This window comes from Betta splendens, chromosome 12 (assembly GCF_900634795.4).
Source record: "Betta splendens chromosome 12, fBetSpl5.4, whole genome shotgun sequence".
NCBI lineage: Eukaryota > Metazoa > Chordata > Actinopteri > Anabantiformes > Osphronemidae > Betta > Betta splendens.
In genome coordinates, this window is record NC_040892.2 from 11710133 (window position 1) to 11730383 (window position 20251).

The window sequence follows — 20251 nt, forward strand, 5'->3', positions numbered from 1 at the left end:
ATGTGCTTGATCGTGATTCAAAAAGGTGGAACCAGCGACTGGACGAAGAGTTGGTGTCTGTTTCATCATAACCTGCTGCAGTGCCTGATGTTAACAGATATGACGTATTTTTACCGTGAAGGTCAGCACAGCAGGAGCAACTGGACACTGGAGGCTGAAGTGTTTCTACCTGTTCAGTTTCAATTCAGTTCAATTTGTAAAGTAAAGTAAAACCAAACCCCTACCTGTACCTTTAACTGTAATTAATTACAATATGAAAACAACAGGGGAGAGGAAAAACTTCCTCTCTAACGATTAAGAAACCTCCAGCAGAACCAGGCTGGACGTGGCCATCTGCCTTGATCGGTCGGGGTGAGGGGAGAGAGAGAGAGAAAAGCACAGCAACAACAACAAGCAACAGAGCGCGGGCAGGATGGTTCAAACTGGACGCTTTCATCTCAGACCTTCATGTTGAGAACCTTGTGCTCCAAACCAGCAGCTCACGTTTCCATTGAATCTCCCTTAAGCTCCAGGTGAAACAGAGGTTCGAGTGGAGCCGCCGTGAATCAACAGGCTGCGTCTGACATCACCAGCGGCTGATGAGCTTAAGCGCATTAAGCTGCTTTACAGTGAGAAGTGGAGCAGACTGAGATGCACAGACGAACGAGGACGGAGAAGAAGCAGCAGCCGCTCACGTCTGCGTCTCAGCTTCATGTGGGGTTGATGCTTCGGCAGCTACCGTCAGGACTCAGCACCCAAAGGTACAGTAGCTGCTGAATGAGCTTTAATGAGGCAGCATCAGCTGTGAATTTAGGAATATTCATCTCTTCATAACAGTTGTTTCATTCATATCTCTAATAATCAGCTGTTTTTTGTGGGAGCAGCAGACGTGCTGTGTGTTGGTGCTGCTTCCACATCAATGCTACCTGTGGACCAATGCTGTGATTTAACGCCGCATGTCTGCAGACACGTGAGCGGCCGCGTCACCCGCAGGTCACGGCTCCATTCACGGCGACCTGAGCCTGAGGTCTGACGATGACCAAGCGAGGCCGCAGGAGAAGCAGCAGGAGGAGGAGAAGCTCCAGCAGCAGCAAACGTGAGCAGCAGCTTTGGAGCTTATCGGGCTCAGCCGGGTCTCACCTGCTCACGCGTCACACGCGTGTGCCGGACACATGCCGTGGGCGTCAGTCTCTGCCGCCTGAGCCGTCCTAACCTGCAACTCACTTCTATTCTGGGCACAAATTAACATCAAGTTTGCTTTTTTTCCCCTTTCAGAAAGTGTTTCCGACATATTTCAAAAGCACAACAAAAGTAACAGTGTGAGCTACAAAGACGACCTGCTTGAAAAGGGACAAACTGACTGTCTGCGAAAGGAGAATGTTCTGTCGGGATCCGAAAATGAGGAGAGACACAAAGATTATCAGATGGATCCAAGTCCAGAGTCCAAACGGAAGAATCACAACCAGGAGGCAGAGAACGAGGTGAAGACGCGTGGGTCCGACGGGGACAGGGGAAACTCCACCCAGCAGTCCCACCAGCAGACAGGAAGTCCTCCCTCAGCAACTCCTGCTAACGTCGTCAACATTTACTGCACCGGCTCCAACGTGAAGCTTGAGATTCAGGAGATTCTTCATTCTGACACATGTGGCATCAAAACCACTGTAGTTTACATAAACCAGGAGGAGATAAGTCTGAGGGACAAACGGGAGAAGATGCCGGACAACGAGTCGTCCGAAGTGACCAGTCAGAACAATGGAAGCAGGAGTGAAGCCACAGAGATGGGTCCGGCGGTGGACCAGAACATGGACCAGAACATGGACCAGAGCATGGACCAGAGCATGGACCAGAACTTGGACCACAGCATGGACCAGTGCCTGGATGTTCCTCCTCCCCAGCAGTTTGCAGACGCACCCGATGGTTCAGAGGAGGCAACCCTGACCTCGGCTTCCTGCTGGAACAGACTCTGTAAACAAGCTGAGGTGGAAGCTTTCTTTGACCTGTCAGACTCGGACACTTTTGAGCCCTTGTTGATGAGGGCGTCGTTGTCAACAAACAGGTCCAGCTTCACCAAAGACTTCATCAACTGCCAGAAGAGGAAGTCGTGGATCAGGAACAACAGCATTGCAACGATAGAACAAAGGACGTATGTGCTGCAGAAGAAGCGACGGCAGACGTTTCCTGGGCTGTGGGACGCTCGAGGTCTGATGCTGGACGAGGTGGAATCCTCGTCCTCCTTGGTTCTGCTCACACTTCATCTCCAGACCGAGAGACTGTTAGCGAACCGACGAGGAAACCACAGTTCTAAGTGTTCATCAGAAGCTCCCAGCAGACAGAACAGGAAGCAGTCATCCCTCGCTCTGCTCCATAAAACAGACGACGCGTTCGCATGCAGTGTTTCCAAGGAGACGCTGGCCGCTGACCAAGAAGCCTGTCAGAGTGAAGCAGTTGACAGCGGCTGTCACCAAGCAGACGCTCGCAGTCAAGAGCTTCAGTGGAGGGAGCTGCCTCCAAAAGCCTCTTCTATTCACGTCATCCCTCCATCATGCAGCGGCTCAGAGGAACAAATAGAAGAGAGTCCTGAGGAAGAAGCCAAGGAGGATGAAGGATTCACACAGATGGAACACACCTCTGCCCTGGAAAAACTCCACAAAGACGTGGATCCATTGAAAGTAGACATAGAGGAGGCTCCAAGGGACGGCCTGGTGACCGGGTCCAGCCCTGTCAACTGCTCCAAGGCCCCACAGATCCAACCAGAGCAGCTCAGTCGACCAGATGAGAACAAAGCTGCTGCGTCCAGATGTAAGTTCGGACTCGTGCAGCGGTTGGGGTTTATATGTGTCAGTATTTAACCTCTGTATCTCTGTGTCGGGTTGTTTCAGGCCACTCCGGGAACAAGGAGCCTCTAAGAGCTACTGTACCCAAAGAGCCCGACTACAGACAGAACGAGTCCGACCACTGGGGCAAAAGGAGGAAGCTCTTCAAGGAAACTAAGCAGGAAGCTGCAGGAAGCTCAGTGACCAGCGACGTCACCGAGGAGTCTGGTAATGTCTAAACTAGGACGTGAAGCGTGAGCATCAGCATTAGACTGAGAGTCATATGTTATAATGTAATGTGGCAACATTAAGTTCAGAACTTTAACTGCGGAACCTTCAGTAGAACACCTTTTGGCTTGTTTGGCCCCGGATCCATTGAACATACAGCAGAGCCTCCAGTCTGATGGAGTTGCTTCACACTGAGCCTTTTACCCACTTGGTCACAACACTGTAATATGAAGTGCAACCGAGGTTCTTCAGACTCCTTCAGAGTTCGTGTGTTGGTGTTCGTTTCTAGGAATGACTAACTAAAGGTCTGTGTGTCACATTCTCTGGTGTTTCCAGCGTCAGTTGACGCGTTGGACACGATCTTCCTCCATCACGAGAACAACAGGGGCTTCTACACGGAGACGTTCCACTCTTCAGCGTGGATCTACCGAGGAGACGACCCGGGGCCCGTCCCTCCCAGCACCAGGACCAGAACCGTCTCCAGTAAGATGAGCTCAGCGTTGTGATCAGTGTCTACTGTCAGTGGTTCTACTGATAGTGGTTAGACATAATATTAGACACTGTCCTAACAAATCAACACTAAATGAAGTATTTGTCTCTCAGTTCGTGAGAGAACTGTGAGGATCAGCAAAGGAAGCGGAGAATATCCGTGGGGCTTCCGAATCCAGTTCTCTGAACCTATCGTGGTAACAGAGGTGGACACAAGTAAGTGCTCGTCCTCGTCTGGGGTCCGTTCGTCCGCCAGTGTGACCGCACACACAGTGACTGTGATTCCTGTGGGTGCAGACGGAGCAGCTGAGGAAGCCGGGCTGGTGGTCGGAGACTACGTCCTCACTGTCAACGGAACCGACGTGTCCAGCATCCCCCACTCCGAGGCTGCGGCTCTGGCCAGACGAGGTTCAGGTCCCACAGTCACAGATCAGAGCTGAAGGTACCGACCGCACCTTTCAGCCGCACTCACGATGCTGTGCCTCGGCAGGTCCGGATGTTCTGACGCTGACCGTGGGCTCAGACATCGCCTGCTGTCCTAACACCCCTCGCCCGGCATGCCGCGGGTACCTCCACAAGCGCACCCACACTGGTCTGATCAAGGGCTGGAGGAAGAGGTGGTTCGTGCTCACACACGACTGCTGCCTCTACTACTACAGGCACAGACGGGTACGCAGCGGCTTGTCGCCGGATGTGGCTTTGTCTCTGATACGGTCTTCATCATGTGTCCTCCTTTCCGTGGGCAGGACGAGGGCAGGAGACGGGCCGTGTCGGCGCTGAGGCTGGAGGGGGCCGAGGTGGGCCAGGACGCGTCCCTGGGGAAACCCTTCGTGTTCAGGTGCCGCCCTCAGGCCGCCGGCCGCGTCTACTTCTACTGCGCCACGTCCAGCCAGGAGATGAAGAGGTGACGGGTCGGGTTCAAACCGAGCAACTTAGATGCAGAGCGTAACCATGACAACGGTTGTTGTGTCTGTGGCTGCAGGTGGCTGGAAGCCTTGAGGAAAGCCGTTCATCCCATCACGCAGGTAACGCCCGCCGCCGCACGCGCTCGCCCGACGTCTGTGTTTAGCTCGCGGGCTGATTAGCGCTCTGTCTCTCAGAACCACGTGTGGGTGGACGTCACCAGGCACAACTCGCACCTGCCCCCGCTGGCCGTGAAGAACCCCGAGTGCCTGGGTCTGCTGCACACCATGGACAAGAACAAGGACGTGTGGCTGCAGCACTACTGCATCCTGATGGACGGCTGCCTCTACCTGTACAGCGGCATCCGGGCCACGCACGCCCACGGTGAGCGTCCCGCGGCGGCCATGACGCACGCACAGACCTGCTGTTTGTTTAAGGAGCCTCTGAACGCTGAGATGGACCAAACTAACACCACTGTGATTCCAGTATCCCACGTTTTCTTGTTATTTACTGGGCTCAGTGTTTCAGGACTTTCACCACAAATTTCTTGGTTTGTTTCTATGTGAGCATTTAGGTTCTTAATAGATAAAAGAATTTTCTGCTGCATTAGAGTGATTTTTGGTTCAGACTTGTGTTTCTAACTATTGTCCTGCTGCTCAGTGACTTTTTCCTCATGCCTTTAAATCTTCATTTAGGTAAAGTCTTGTCTGTTGTGCCCGTTTCTTGGAGGATGCCTGTTTGTTTGTTTGTCTGCTGTGAAGTTGGTGAGGAGCAAGTGTAAGAGGTAAATAATGTGCCACACAGAAAGCAGGGACCAACTGTAAGAAGCCAGAGAAGGAAACATGAAGCACAGAGGATGAATGACTCCTGGATGAAATGCAGCGTGTGATAAACCTGGAGAACTGTATAAATCAGCTGACACTCGTCACCATCGTCTGGGTTTTCAGGTGGGATCTACCTTCAGGGCTACAAGGTGCGCGAGCAGCCGTACGGAACCAGGAAGTCCACCATCGAGCTGAAACCTCCATCTGACGAGTTCAAGACCTTCTACCTCTGTGCTGAGAACCCCAGCGAGAATCAGCGGTAAGGATGCGTTGGCGCGGCGTCGGCAGGTGTGAGATGGAGGCGGCTCCACTGACGCTGGTGTCTCCACAGGTGGATGGTAGCTCTCACCGCTTCCATAAAGAAGTGGCTGCCTTTACACCAGGCCCTTCAGGACTACATGAACCGGGCCCCGGAGGAGACCAGGATGTGAGGGAGGACTGGTTGGTCCATGAAGCCTCCATCACAACCAGCGTATGGGTCTCTAACAGCTCTACATCAACCTTTTTCTGCTGTGATACTCATTTTTAGATAGAAATGTGTTTTTGATACCACAGAAAATGTGTGTTAATGAAGATACGACACAAAGCAAATACACGAGTAACAGAAATTGAATATGTAAATCTGCAGGTAGCTTCATGTTTTCACACGCTGTTAAATGTAAAAATGTAATAAACACTGAATCTTGAATATTTGTGTTCATCTTTAATGAAGCAAACATGTAGTTTAATGCTGATGTAGTTTATGAAACCTTGAAGCTGCGAGTGACACAAGTTTTTGATTTAACATATGGCCCCAGTCGTTGGTTCCTATGGCTTCAGGAGCAAAGACATTACATGAAGCCAGGTGGTTTTTACACACCTCAGCTTTTACTAACGCTTGTGTTGTCATTCATTCTTCTCCTCTGAGCATTACATGACAAACCACATGACTGCACATGAAAATTGATCTTTTCCAAGATGATTGAAGTGCAGCATATGTGATTGTGGAGGGTGACTATGACGACACGTCTCCTTCAATGACTGGTTCCACACAATGTGCATGTTTCCATAAACCAAACTAAATGTTAATAAAATGCCTCTCATCCACTTCTGAGACAATGAGACGATGCACAGGATGAAAGTGACACTATTTTATGATGTCTTTCTGGAGAAGCTTGCAGCCACATGCTGCTCTAATGTTCTTTTCTACCTCTCCGCTAGAACTGGGGCAGATTCTTCACGAAATGTTGGCAAATGTGCTGAAACTAAACCTAAAACATTAAACAGGAAATAATTATCTCTAAATTATTGGTTGGTTTGAAGGAATAGTCACATTTATGACAGATCTGAGCTTGATGTCTTTGTAAAAAAAGGGCACACACACACACACACACACACACACACACACACACACACACACACACACACACACACACACACACACACACACAGAGATGGATCCTCCTGCAAAGACACTAAACCCACACAATGTTCTACCCTACGAATAAGAAGTGAAATGACCGGATCAGTGGCACAAACGACCTTTTAATGGGAAACTGGGCATCATTTTCCACATAACCCTGTGATAGAAACACCTTCTACTGACCGACAACAAAACAACAACAAGAAAGGAATCAGCAACATAACCGAGTATCAGCTGGCGACTGTGTCCAGTCCAACAAAACACTAACACAACGTCTCACAGATTAGCAGGAAACTATTATTAGCCTGATAACAATGGTGCATTTTAAAGCTGATATAATATGTGATATGTGCATTTCTCAGCCATGAGCTGAGTCATCAGTGCTTCCCTGGCTCTGACTAGTACAAACGCAAACACTGTCAATAAATAGATTCACTAGTTATTGCTTAGGTTTAAATAATTCACATTTTAACCTCATTAGAATGTGAGGACTAGTTTAAAGGAGTCCGTCACACATCATGTACAGCACACGGTAAAACCCCAGTTAACAAAACAAGATCATCAGTGAAAGTTAATCATTTGAGTAGAAAGGAACCAATCAGGAAATAGCACCTAGATCCACAGGAGGGACACTGGTCGCGCTTCACGTCTTCTTCCTGCTAAAGATTCGCTCCCCTCGCAGGGTGAGGTGCTGCAGCTGGTACTGTAACACCTCGGTGTCTGATGACTCTTTGATACTGATTTTGTCTAGGTTCAGGTAGTCCAGGGATTTTGACTGGGCCCCCTTTCCTTTGAGCAGACACAGGGGGAGGGGCTCGTGCAGGCCTCTCCCAGGGTCTCCGCTGGAGCTGGGCATGCGCCGGCGTCTCCTGCCGTTGGCGCCAGGAATGTCGTACGGTTGGTAGTAGCGACTCCTGCCCTTGAAGGTGCGCGAGGACCGGTGGAGGTCCGCAGACTTCGGCACCGGACTCTGAATGGAGCTGGGCACCGCCTCTGACACGGACCCGTTCTCGGACCACTTGTGGGCCAGCTTGAGCAGCTCCTCTCCGGTGGTGAAGCCAACCAGGTAGTTGGAGTCCATGTGGAGAATCTGGTAGCCTGCTACGGTCCCCCTGATGGGCGAGCAGGGGGTGCTGGCACACCGAGGCCTCTCCGCTTCTGCTTTCAGTGTGGTTGTGATCTCAGCTGCCGGCAGAATGGAGACGTGAGCCCTGGAAACCCCACTGATGTCCATTTCCATCCTCCCAGACATATCCTGACTTTAGAGAGAGAGAAATACTTTTATTTAGGGATATTAGTGCATCACTCAGGCTCACTGGTGCCTCCCGGTGCTCTAAATGTTTGACAGATGACATTTGTTTGGTATCATTTTAGTAAAATGACTCCACCTGTGCCACTGTACAAACTTCACAGGAGACTCTGATCTGAAATGATGTGTGTCAATGGCATCTAACTGCAGAGGACCTTTCTCCTATTTTCTTTTTAGCTTCACTCAAGTAATAGAAACAAGCCTGGTGTGAGTTGAGGAACACTACATTTCTTCTGTAAAAGCAGACACAGAGGATGTAAAATGATGTCAAATAGGCGAGGGCTCCTCCCTTCAGCTCCCTTCAGAGAGGAAATGGCTCCTGAGTCACTGAGTAACTGATGCTGATGCTGTATTTGTTCAGGTGTGGTCCTCGACGGCGGTGGGAGGAGCCAGAGACACACACCTGGGACGAAGTGACGTCAGCTTCTGCAGGTGCGATAAGGTTGCATCACCTTTATAATTAGAACGTGTAACGTTTTCATACTGGTATTGAGTCCGTCAGCCGGAAGTGGAGAGGCTTCTTTACTGTAGTGTGTGGTTACATAACGCGTGTAGCGGATGTGTCCGTTCTATCTGAGCTCATTCATCACATGAAACACAGCATTTTACATCTTTATTACATACGCATCGTGTGATATGGACTTTTAAATTAAACATATGACTCGAGATGATGATGTAACAAAGCCGGCCTTGTGAAACAAAGCTGAGACTTTATTTTTAACCGCCGTAGTATAATGTGCGCCGCAGAATAAAGAAACCCTGCGGTTCTCCTGGTACCGGTGGGAAACCCAGAAGCCAGCGCGTGTCGCAGTGCGCGATACATCGTGATGTACTGAGACAATCACGGGCCCGAGCGGCGGCGTAAAAGATGGCAGATCACCGCGTCCTCTGCCGACGGGGAGCGACGTTCTCCGCTTCCAGCAGCCTCACTACGCCCCGCGACGCACGGTCACTCCAGGCTGGATGACAGGTCACGGCCACCGTTTGAACGGACGGGACGCTGCTGCGTAATTATCGCCCTCACACTGTCACGGTTTGGAATCTGCCAAAAATAAACACAAATGTCCCACCTGCCGTGTCTTTGCTGTTCCTCGGCCTCCGCTGCGCTCGATCCTCGCTCACGCCTCTGTTCCGTCAACAGCAGCAAGGAACACTTCCGGTCGCGTCTTCTTCAGGGGAAACGTTACATGGATTTTACGGCTCTATTATTAAGTCAGTAGCTATAACTAAGATACAAATACACTATAACTAAGATATAAATACAGTACAAAGTGCATTGGTATTTTACACACAACATACATTTCATCAATTAACAGTCTATCACGTTGGCCACTACTGTATATTAAAGCCTTTTTTCGCAAAAAGCTGAAAAAAGAACAAAGGCTAATTGTTAGACATTAGCCTGAGAGAACTGTAACTCGCGGTGTTAATGTTCCATCGCGCTGCTGAGCTACTGTGACAGTATAATAATATTTTACTCGACAACTGTCCAGCTATCATTAAACAGAACCGCTAGATGGAGCCGGTGAATGAGTGACCAACAGATATAACTGCCTGAGTACGACATGGCTGCAGAAAAGATGGCGGGCGGTCGGTCAAAGGCCAGAAGTCATCTCAATAACCGGAAGTTACCGACGTACACTATGATGGAGGGAAATTTTAGGCATACTCGCCAAAAAGGTGCATAAACACTAGGGAAAATGCAATGTGTACAATTTGTGCAGAAATAAAAATAACATATAACAGATATCCATGTTATACATATAGTACAGTACTTGTGTCCAGGATAAAGTGTCCTAAATGTTGTACTGTTGAGTCTGTCACACTGTTGGGTTGTACAGTCTAACAGCGGTGGGTAAAAAGGATCTGTGGTACCTCTCCTTTCTACACTGAGGGTGAATCAGTCATTGAAGGAGATGCTCAGAGCCTCTACTGCCAGGTGCGCTGGATGAGTTGAATTGTCCATGTCAGCTTGACCAACATCCTATTCCACAGAGTCCATTAGACAGCCTAGAACAGAGCTGGCCTTCCTGACCAGCTTTGTTTAGTCTTTTCCTGTCCCAGTCTATATTTCATTTGTGTTTTATAGTCACGATAGTAAAATTCTGCATTTGAATATTTTGAAGCATTCAACTAAGATATTAAAACATGTAAAAACGGACAACACGTGAATGCCACATGTGCCTCTCATCGAGAGGTATGACGTAAGACGTAAAGAGACGTCAGTGACGTGGGGAAAGCAGGGCGCCCTGTTGCTGGCGCTGAATTTAAAGGTTTCAGCTTGGAGGGTTTGGGTAAAAACAGGCAGCGCCTTCTAGAAACAAAGGTTAAATATTCACGTGTGATCCGGAGCAGATTCCTACAAACAGGTAGGTTGTTGCGATTCGAACAGTTTTACGTGAAAACGGATCCACGCGTGGCAGCTGTTGAATCGTGTAATTTGAATTATCATCCGTGTTGTGTTATAAGTCAACAAAGTAAGTCAAAACACTGAGTGTGTGAGTGGAAACCTGTACGTTAAGTGATCGATCCCTTCGTCTAACCGAAACTTAAATAAAGCCGTGTGTAGTCTATAGCGCGTTTTTTTCAGGCCTGCCTGCGGTTCTGTTTGCGCCTAAGGCGCAACGGAAGCGGCAAATCTAACGCTGGCGTAACGTCACATGCAGATTCCTCCTACAAATGAATAAATATTGTCCTGATATGAACTTTACTTGTTACTTATTATATTTGCGCGTTTCCACAGCTGGTAGATGCGCCAATATGGCGGGACTCGTTTTTTTAGCGCGGGGGATGGTTCTCTGGGTTCCTTCTGGTTGATAAAGCTGAGACCAGCGCCTCCTCTCCTCTGTTCAGCATGCCTCTGCAGGAGCTGCCCTGCCTCAGCTCCCAGTGCCCCACGCTGGCTCAGACCAAGAGGGGCCTCAAACGCAAACCCAAGGATCCTGTGAGCGAGGGCCTGGACGCTGAATGCACCCCAGTGGAGCTCATCCAGCAGTGGTCTCCCCTGTGCAAGCACCCGCGTCCCATCGTCAGGGGCAAAGAGAACGAAAGCAGCCAGTTTGTCCTCGGCAGGAGGTCGAGGAAGAAGATAGCGTCTACTTCAGGTGTGTGTGTGTGTGTGTGTGTGTGTGTGTGTGTGTGTGTGTGTGTGTGTGTGTGTGTGTGTGTGTGTGTGACGCTCCTGTGTCTGTCCACAGGCCTTTCGTGGGACCAGCTTCCAGACGAGCTGCTCCTCAGGATCTTCTTCTGCTTCCCTCTGCATGATCTACTCAGGATGTCTAGAGTTTGTAAGCGCTGGCACCGCTTGGCGTAAGTCTTCAACCCAGGTTGAATAATGTTAACCGCAGGGCAACTACCACTAAATAATCAGTCTGCACAGAATAGCCTTCAGAGAACTCATCATCTAAGTCTATGAACGCAAGCTACCTGGAGTTAGTGGATGAACTGGACCTGTGTGTGTGTGTGTCTCAGGTTTGATGAGTCTCTGTGGCACAGCGTGGATCTAGCGGGCTCGACCCATGGTGGTGTGGTTCTGCAGCAGGTGCTGAAGACCAGGGTGCGAAGGTTGCGCTGCCCTCGGGCTTTTGTGGAAGAGTCGCACTTCCCAGGAACAAGGTGAGTGTAGGTTTGGACTCTGAAAGCAGTTTCCTGTCCAACCTGTTGGCAGCTGGTCCAGGTCAGGGAACTTGAACACATTTAGTATCTGAACATCAAAGCCCAAAATCAGTTAATTAATAAATTTTCAAAAATTTTCTTGATGCGTCAAGACATTTAAAACCTTGCACAACCATATAGACAACCCAACAAGCGCCACTAGAGCAGGTTTCAGTCCAGCCTGGAGGGAACTAATGATGGAGTCAGGGTTCAGCATCACTCTGACAGAGGAGGCTCCTGGTTTAGTGATGTTCACATGGAAGTTGGAGGTTCTGGAGATGTAACATATGATGTAAAGGAGAGATGCAGGTCTAAGACGACACCAATGTTCCGCAGTAAAACCTGAAGCGACATGGTGTCGTCCACAGTAACTATGTCTATAATATGTCTATGTTATTTTAGGGCCAATTATACAAACTTAATAAACCATTTGACGTTAACTCTATAACACAAAGCGCTAGTCTGAAACGTGCTTTACCCTCCTCCGTGTCCAGCCCGCTCCAGATTATTCAGATGGACTTGTCCAATTCTGTCATCCCGACCTCTGCTCTGGAGAGCATCATCAGTCGCTGCAGGTCGTTGGAGCATCTGAGCCTGGAAGGTCTGCAGCTCTCGGACGGAGTCATGGGGTGAGCTCCCCTCTCTCTCTCCCCTCCCGCCTGTCGCCACACAACATCTGGCAGCTTGTTCACTTTGCCTCTCGTCCTCCTCAGCTCTCTGGCCATGAACCCCAACCTCCAGCAGCTCAACCTGTGTGGGTGCTCCGGGTTCTCTGCTCCTGCTCTGGCTGACATGCTCCGACGTTGCTGCAGGTCGGTGAGACGTCTGCTCGGTGCTGATCGTCCCCTCACGGTGCTTCATTAATGCTACGCGTTCTCTCTTGTGTGCAGTATAGAACAGCTGAACATATCATGGTGTGAATTCAGCCGGGATCACATGGGGAGTCTAATCAATAATCTGACTTCCTGTGTGACTCACCTGAACCTCAGTGGGTACAGAGAGAACCTCACCCTGGCCGGTAAGTGACAGATGTTCTGTTTATTACATCAGATGAGCCTCACACTGATGCCATGGATAAAAAATTAAGTGTATACAAAAAATAATGATATTAGAGGAGTAATGACAACTTTCCTGCGTGTCCTGTCGCTCAGATGTGAAGGTGGTGGTGGAGCGGTGTCCTCGTATTCAGACTCTAGATTTAAGGTAAGAGCTCTGCACACACCTTCCAGCCATACAAAAGGACAGTGACGAGATTCTGACCGCGTATCGGTGCTAAAATGTTCATGCGCTGACACATTTTATAGTTTTAGTTTTTTGTTACTGTTGTTTCAATAATTTCTAGGTATGTGTGCTTTAGTTTTTATGTCATCAGTGACAAACTGGTCATTTTCCAGTACAAAGCATGTAAAGACTCCCTCTGCCTGGGCTGGACCTAAACCAACTCCCATTAACCCTGTGCTCGTCCTGTGTTTCCTGCTGAACGGACGGAGCGGGAACATGTTTTTTGTTTCTACTTTTGACGTGTTCACATTGATTGTCCCCCAGTGACAGCACGCTGCTGATGGCAGACAGCTTCCCCGTCCTCGCCCAGCTCCAGAGTCTGCAGCACCTGTCTCTGAGCCGCTGTTACCACATCCACCTCGCTGCTCTGACGTGAGTACTGACGCACCCGCACCAAAGCTCGGCGGCCGAGTCCAGACCTGACCGCTGTTGTCCCTCCAGGGATGTGGCCAAGCTGCTGCCCTCGCTGCGCCTGCTGGACGTCTTTGGCCTCGTGAACGACACCCACCTGAGCTCCCTGAAGAAGGAAATGCCTCGGCTCGGCATCAACTCGAGGCCCTTCTCCTGCACGGCCCGGCCCACGCCCGGCACTGGCGGAGACCACGCCATGTGGAACAGCACGTGTAGACTGAGGTTGAGCTGCTGACGGCAGCGGGAACTGCTGCTTCTCGTTCTTTAGATTTCTGAATCTGTTTTAGGTTCCAATAATGTGATGATCTTAATGACTTTGTGGGCCAATGTGGTGTAAAACTCATGTTGCAGAAAGTCTCGTTTAATAGTTTAGAACAGCTGCTTTTAATGGAAACGTTCGATCTGGATGTAGAAAACAGAGATGGCAGATTCTCAGATCACTCATGACCAAATGAGCCAATATGCTGGTCTGCAGTGAGCCAGTGGAGCCGTACCGCGGTGCTCTGGGTCTGACCAGCACTGAAACGCCTTTTAGCTTATTTCCCAAAATTCCACATGGGATTGTGTTCTGATCAGAAATGTTTTAATCTGTGGTTTTATGTCTAATCCTCTTATTCTGAAATTATAAAGCACAAATGTTTGTTTTCCATTAATGACCCCTGTGACATCTTTAAAAATGATTAAGATGTGGGAATAAATGTGTTTGAGGTTATGTTTGCACAGAACTCCGCCTGGTTGACCTGCACATACAGTAAGGACCAACGTGTGACCAGGCTTAAAACTGCAGGACAACACACACTTACACGCAGCAGCTGGTGAAACATAAGGTCAAAGAACTAGGCTTCCACAACTGGAGTCAGCTGCATAGACAAAAAGGAAGAAGCGAGGATTCATAGTGCATGTGTTTATTCAGACAGTCTGACTCATCAGACATGAAGGAACTGAAGCTAAAATCATCCTGTTCCGCCGAGCAGCTTGTCATTCTGAGGAGTGTGTCTCGCATTTACATTATTTTATACGGATGTTTGTACAATGTTAATAAAACACGTAAAAAGAATGTGTGTCAGACCTTTGTCTTCACTAAAACCAGTTAAAGTCCTGACCAAGAAGAGCATAACATTTTCTGATCTGTCACTTTAAAAACAGAAGTCCAGCTGCTCAGACTGAACGTTTGGTAAAGCTTCTGTGTCCGAGTGCAGCTGTCAGTGAAACTACCCGTGATAAACGGACCCAACTTCAATAACAAGTTTCGGTCCCGTTCAGTAAACTGGTACCACTGAGGTGCGTACGACCCAGTGCAGCATTAGTTCTCTAGAACCACTGTCCTGAGCTGGTCCTCCTCACTCATGCTGATCGTAGCAATAGCGCCGTCGTTGAACTCGAATGATATCCCACCATCGACCACCATGCAGGCATCCCAACACCGGGAGCGAACGCACACTCTGCAGGAGAGGCGCAACCAAAGGTCAGAATCGGCACAGAAGCCAGCGCCTCCTCAACTAGGACTCCACCAGAAGCCACTGACCTGCTGGCGAAACCTCTCTGCTGACTGTTGGAGAACACTCTGTTGGCGATGGGCTCCCTGATGCTGAACAGCAGGCGCCGGTCCTCCGGGCTGAACACCAGAGACCTGTTGTATTCTTCAGTAACTGAACACACACGGTCGGATGAGCAAAGATTCACACGCATCTGAACCACGAGGTGCTTTCATCAGCTCACCCCGTTCAATGACTTTGGGGTCCAGTGGGATCTCCAGACCAGCGACGGACTGTCCTGGAGGAAAGAAGGTGTTTTATTAGCGCTACAGGCTTCACGTCAGCATCCGAATGTCCACAATCAACCAATATACCAATTCTTAAAACCTCCTCCACCGCTTGGCCAGTCAGCTTGTTGATGTTATATGACCTGTGACCACCCGGAGAGAAAATCAGAACATTAAAAACAGAACATACAGAGACAGTGACAGGCATCAGACGCCAGATGCCTTATTATGGACTAATAATCAATCCAAATAGATTTTATCGACTGCACTGAGTAAGGCAACAATTTGGCTCCACAGCTTGTTGACACCCAGACTTAGCAGTGGGTATTTAATAAAACAGCCTCATGTCCTGCTCTCTAGCAGGACAAAAAGCCTCAACAGCACCAACAGGTCAGATCCAGCCTGTTGTTCTGTTGGGCTCCGCTCATCTGTAGAATACTGTTGGTGTCATGTACCAGGCTTTGGATCCTGTTCCCGTACAGATGCTGAGTCCTGAGCTCTTCTGTTTTTCCCACGGGCCATCATCCACAGAGATCTCGTAGTAGGAAGCCCTGTGGAGCGAGAGGTCAACACGGGTGTGAAGGATTTTTCGTGTGACCCTGTGGTGGAGACATTTGTGTGATTAATGAGGGTTACAGCATGCACACACGTGGACCCATTCATTATATTTACCATTTTCTTTTCACATGACACAAATCTAATTAAGACAGAAGACTTTCAGTGTAAATGTAGATAAATTATCAAAGTTTACATATAAGCATGTGTTACCCTGGGGTTCACGGTGACTCCTGTTAGCCAGTCTCTCCTAGGGAGGATGAAAATTGTGCTCATTTAACGGTTCCACTCCCATCTACCTGACGACAGTCTAGACTCCTCCAAATCCTACACTTAAGCCTTTCCAAAGGCCACGCTGCTTGTCGTTCTGACGCCTGATCCAGGTAGACAGTAATACGATGTGGCACTGAGCACCAGGGTTAGCCGCCTTACAAGGCGTGAGACAGCACAAACCTGCTCAGCCCAGGTTTGTTCTAGGTAAAGCAGGGCCTCTCCAGGTTACACCCGATTATCTTCACACATCTTTATTCCAACACAAATATCATTGGCTTTTGTCCACACGTGCTTTGATTTTGATGGTATTAACACTTAAGATCATAATGATGAGAAACAAATAAAAGGGTTCAGTGATGGAAGACGGGTTCAGCATGACATTTTTAGTAGCTAACTTGAAGTAACAGAGGTACCTGGAGGATAGAGATTCTCCAATGAAGATTTCATTTAAGCTTCTGACAGGAAGGAGACTGGGCTTGGATAAGGTCCCGTTTAGCGTTCCTGAAAACAAACACCTAGAGAACATCAACTTTCAGTTGCACTGACTGCAGTCAATTGCCAACATATGTCTTGAGGTGCAAAAGAAACAATTAGCCTTACTCTGCTGGCTGTCCATAGCGGTGATGCGATGGGCTTGGTTGTGTTGTTCTAAGCTCAGCTGTTGTTCATGCAGGTCCACTGGCGCGAGGCTGATTCCTGTGCCCTCCAAATGGAGGCGAATTCTCTGTCGCCAAAGCCACCTGAGCAAGTCCAAAGTCCATTAACTCTGATTTTCTGATCAGAATTAGATAATGATCAGCAGCTAAATGATGCATGTCTCACAAGAAACAACATAGATTCACGACACAAGCTGCATCTTAATAAAATCGCATATGTTTCCTACAGAGGTTATCTGTCATTGCAACTTAGTTGCATGGGAATTTTGAAAAGCAGAATATATAAATGCAATAACACCCCATTAAAACAACCAGTCTGTCTGCCAGTGAATTTTGTTTGTTAGATTTGTTTGACTACATATGCGAACCTAGTGTAATAGATTATTATCTGCATTCCTTTCATACATCTACTGGAATAGTGAACACTGAGACCAAACTTAGACCAACCCACAGAGCAGTGGAGCTGTAGACACCATGCAGGTTTTTCTATACATCACCTTAAACCTATCTTGGCTAAAAAAAGAGCAAGGAGAGGGGGGCAACCCCAGCAGACAGGACTATATGTTCACATTTGTAGGTCAATACACACCGAAATTCACCATTAAAGAGTTTCTGCAGTGCCTCTGGGAAAGCGTGAGTGTAGCGAACAGGCAGGCACAGATGACCCTCTGACCTTCAAGACAAGAGTGAAGTGAGCTGTTTGTTAGAAATATGAACACTAACGGTGTAAACCACATAATGTGTTGGTGGTTACTCATTAAACAGTGCCATCCAGTATAAGTTGAGTGTTTTACCTCTCAGGATCAGTGTTAACTCCAACTACTGGTTTGTCCTTGCTCAAAACTTTGCTGGCAACAAGAATCATTGTCCCATCACCTAATGAGACAAACTGCAGTTAGAAGCTTTGGCTGACGTGATGTTTAATCAAAACAGCACAACTCTGAAAACTGGTTGTACCTCCAGCTGAGACGATGACGTCTGCCCAGTGCACCACGTCTTCATTATACTCTCCTCTCTTGACGAGTCGCACCTCGATGCCTTCCTTCCTGCAGAGATTCATTAAACAAACCTGAGTAGTGGAGTCAGAATGAGCGTATCCGCCTCATTCTGCGCTGGGCCACGTCTCACCGAAGGCTCCTCACTATATGCTCCACGTTGGTGGTGTGGATGTTGTGTCTCTCCAGCAGGCCGCTGTAGCTGGAGCCCTTCAACGCAAGCTGCAGAAGCGACAGGAGAAGAATGTAGACGAGCCAGTGGCGCTAGTTCATGCTGAGCACCGACAACGCGACATTCACGCCAGCTGTCACTCACCAGCTGTTTGAGATCCTCCTCGGAGAGCCCGGCGCTGCGGTACCGCTGCTGTTCGAACTCGTACCTGGTGGTCTTCGTGACCACTGCCACCTTTTCCGGTTTGAAGCCCGCTTTGGCCTGGGACGAGGTGCTGCATGTTGACGTGTGGACGGGTCGAAGAGGGCTTCCGTACACCAGGCCCGCAGCTCGGCTCCCAACGTTCACCAAGTTCACCACTGAGCGGCGAGTCATTCCTCCAAGTGGGTACACAAGCATGAACTAGTTATAGGCCGGTTCGGCGGGTCACCCTCAGGCAGCCTCAGCCCAATGGAGGAGTCTGTGGCAGCAGGTGAAGGTGACCAGGTGGATACTTATCTCATTAGCTGCGTCTGCTAGAGGAGCTAGCTAGCTAGCCAAGGCTAAACGTGCTGTTTCCCGGCTAGACTGAACTTCTCTTGCTTTGCACACACGCCTGGATATTTGGCCTGAAGTTCGCAACCACAGCTCGCGGAACCGCTGCGTCCAAAAGCTCGTTGCTCCACATTGGAGCAAAAAGAAACCAGAGCAGAGGAATGCGCGCAATGCATGCAGGTTAGTTGTTGTTTTTGTCCCACTTGATCCCGATTCGCTCTGACGTCATCAAAACGTAGCCAACGAGAACCTCGCGATACCAGGGCCGCCACAGATATAGGAACTAGGTTCATTCATTCATTCATTCATTCATGAAGTATGAAGACAGCGATCATTATATCGGTACCACGAGGAGATATGTCATAGTTATATAGTTATTCAGATCAGTTACAAATCATATCCAGCAACATTTCAACTTAATGACACTTTAAAGAGATATTGATATTTCTTTCACCTGTGCGTTAATACTGTGTAAAGATTTCATTTAGGGGTTTTCTGGCTATTAAAGATAAAATGGAAATGGTAATTTTGTTTATAAATGTAAGTTCATGAATAACAGACATTATGTAAGGTTTTAAGAACAAACTTTGACTGGAATAAATTCTATACAACACAAAACAAAGCAACAAATGGTTCTTTATTTTTACTTTGTCCTTGATCCTTGTTTTATCATTTGATTTAGTTTATGCACTGAATTTAGTTTGTTTTGTCTCCTCTATCGAAGAATTTTATGCTGAGGAATTTAAGTCACTAGAAAGGATGGAGAAGGACAACCTGGATGAACAGATGTCTGGTAACATTGTCTGTAGCATTGACTCAGTTTGTTTGAAACAGGCATTTGCAGAATAGATTTTTTTAGTTTTTATCGGTCGCTTTGACCTGTTTTGCATAACTAGGTTCCACTTATTTTCATCATCACTATTCCAGCAGAGCATCAGACACATGTAGCAAATGTGTGAACCCGTTTCTATTGGATTGAGAGATTTTCTCCGCCCTTTTGCAAAACAGTTAACACTGACATCATTCAAACAGTTTAAACTCAATTGTTTTAGCTTTGGTGACCAAAGAAAAGCCATCTGTCTTTAGTCTTTAGACCTTAAAATTGGCACCAGGTCTGTGTTTTTCTTCTTTTCTGCCATATTTTGAAAAACAAATGTCATGGATTCAATAAATCAAAGCATTTCTTCATCTGGATCCAATTCTTTGCATAAAAGGTAAATTTGACATAAACTACAAAGAGCAACAGGCTCCAATGACGATAAATGAAGCACTGATTCATACTGAGATCAGTGGTTTGTATTTTTCTGTCCACTGTGTTATGACTGAAGTTATATTGTTTGAAATTAAAATGAGTTTTTGATACATATTTCCAGTGTTTTGACAGTTAGAGCCTTTTGCAAACAAAGCGTGTCATTATGACATTGAAGTCACTGTTTAGACCTGTGTGTGAACATTCCTTCTGCTATTAAATAATCCAAGCACCTGAATGTCACATAGCTGCTTTGATTGTTATAGTCTGAAAATACATCTTCAACATCAAGGCAGTTAAAAAGAGAATAAAAAGATTCTGAACATAGTGAGATACCTGAGGGGAGGAGACAGGAGCAGGAAGAAATATTCTTTAGTCTAATGAAAGATAGTCTTTCATTATGCATAGCAACTATGTGAACCAGGGGAGGAGTTCAGGACTTCTACAAAAGGGCTCAACATTTGCTCCTATAAAAATATTCTTATAAGATCATTTGAGTCAAAAGGTTGAGTTGATTTAGATGTTCACCTAAACTGGGTCTAAGCACACGGACAGGCAGAACAAGAGCTTAACTAATGTTCATAGAATAGGACCCACAACATGCAGAATGTGACAGATGTAGGTCCTTGGTTTTGGGCCCTGGGTCCTGGGTTCTAGGTTCTGTTTGGAGTCTGTCTTGCTACCAATAAAAGAAGATACACACACTCAAAGGTCTCTGGGAGTAATGTTTGCAGAGGCCGACCCGGTTTGAGGGATATTCTG

The 20251-nt window shown here is 47.8% G+C and overlaps 4 protein-coding genes across 8 annotated transcripts; 2 read left to right on the forward strand and 2 right to left on the reverse strand.

The window, feature by feature from the left end:
* The first annotated feature begins 107 nt into the window (after positions 1 to 107).
* pdzph1 (PDZ and pleckstrin homology domains 1) lies at positions 108 to 5924 on the forward strand. Of its 2 annotated transcripts, none has more exons than XM_041073125.2 (13): positions 108 to 740; positions 864 to 1075; positions 1255 to 2778; positions 2859 to 3020; positions 3357 to 3503; positions 3624 to 3725; positions 3807 to 3917; positions 4000 to 4178; positions 4256 to 4413; positions 4492 to 4534; positions 4610 to 4796; positions 5360 to 5495; positions 5568 to 5924. In XM_041073125.2, exons 2-13 carry the CDS (start codon positions 1015 to 1017, stop codon positions 5665 to 5667), a joined length of 2910 nt encoding a protein of 969 aa, XP_040929059.1. In that variant the 5' UTR covers positions 108 to 740; positions 864 to 1014; the 3' UTR covers positions 5668 to 5924. The 2 variants fall into 2 exon arrangements, with proteins under 2 accessions (XP_040929059.1, XP_029023963.1); XM_029168130.3 differs by having other exon boundaries at positions 946 to 1075.
* Positions 5925 to 6740: 816 nt separating this feature from the next.
* On the reverse strand, positions 6741 to 10008 carry macir (macrophage immunometabolism regulator). 3 transcript variants are annotated; one of them, XM_029168143.3, is made up of 3 exons: positions 9823 to 10008; positions 9018 to 9116; positions 6741 to 7897 (listed from the first exon to the last, which is right to left on the reverse strand). In XM_029168143.3, exon 3 carries the CDS (start codon positions 7888 to 7890, stop codon positions 7282 to 7284), a length of 609 nt encoding a protein of 202 aa, XP_029023976.1. In that variant the 5' UTR covers positions 7891 to 7897; positions 9018 to 9116; positions 9823 to 10008; the 3' UTR covers positions 6741 to 7281. The 3 variants fall into 3 exon arrangements, with proteins under 3 accessions (XP_029023976.1, XP_029023977.1, XP_055369340.1); XM_029168144.3 differs by lacking the exon at positions 9823 to 10008 and adding an exon at positions 9247 to 9457; XM_055513365.1 differs by lacking the exon at positions 9823 to 10008 and having other exon boundaries at positions 9018 to 9457.
* A 152-nt stretch (positions 10009 to 10160) lies between these two features.
* Positions 10161 to 14350, forward strand: skp2 (S-phase kinase-associated protein 2, E3 ubiquitin protein ligase). Its single transcript, XM_029168141.3, has 10 exons — positions 10161 to 10316; positions 10801 to 11051; positions 11145 to 11256; positions 11419 to 11562; positions 12096 to 12230; positions 12315 to 12413; positions 12492 to 12619; positions 12753 to 12804; positions 13147 to 13254; positions 13324 to 14350. Exons 2-10 carry the CDS (start codon positions 10802 to 10804, stop codon positions 13526 to 13528), a joined length of 1233 nt encoding a protein of 410 aa, XP_029023974.1. The 5' UTR covers positions 10161 to 10316; position 10801; the 3' UTR covers positions 13529 to 14350.
* Positions 14183 to 18486, reverse strand: nadk2 (NAD kinase 2, mitochondrial). 2 transcript variants are annotated; one of them, XM_029168139.3, is made up of 12 exons: positions 17851 to 18486; positions 17668 to 17756; positions 17497 to 17585; positions 17334 to 17415; positions 17129 to 17212; positions 16484 to 16623; positions 16297 to 16384; positions 15511 to 15654; positions 15143 to 15198; positions 15013 to 15066; positions 14819 to 14942; positions 14183 to 14735 (listed from the first exon to the last, which is right to left on the reverse strand). In XM_029168139.3, exons 1-12 carry the CDS (start codon positions 18103 to 18105, stop codon positions 14597 to 14599), a joined length of 1344 nt encoding a protein of 447 aa, XP_029023972.1. In that variant the 5' UTR covers positions 18106 to 18486; the 3' UTR covers positions 14183 to 14596. The 2 variants fall into 2 exon arrangements, with proteins under 2 accessions (XP_029023972.1, XP_029023973.1); XM_029168140.3 differs by having other exon boundaries at positions 15511 to 15606; positions 17851 to 18484.
* Positions 18487 to 20251: the final 1765 nt, after the last annotated feature.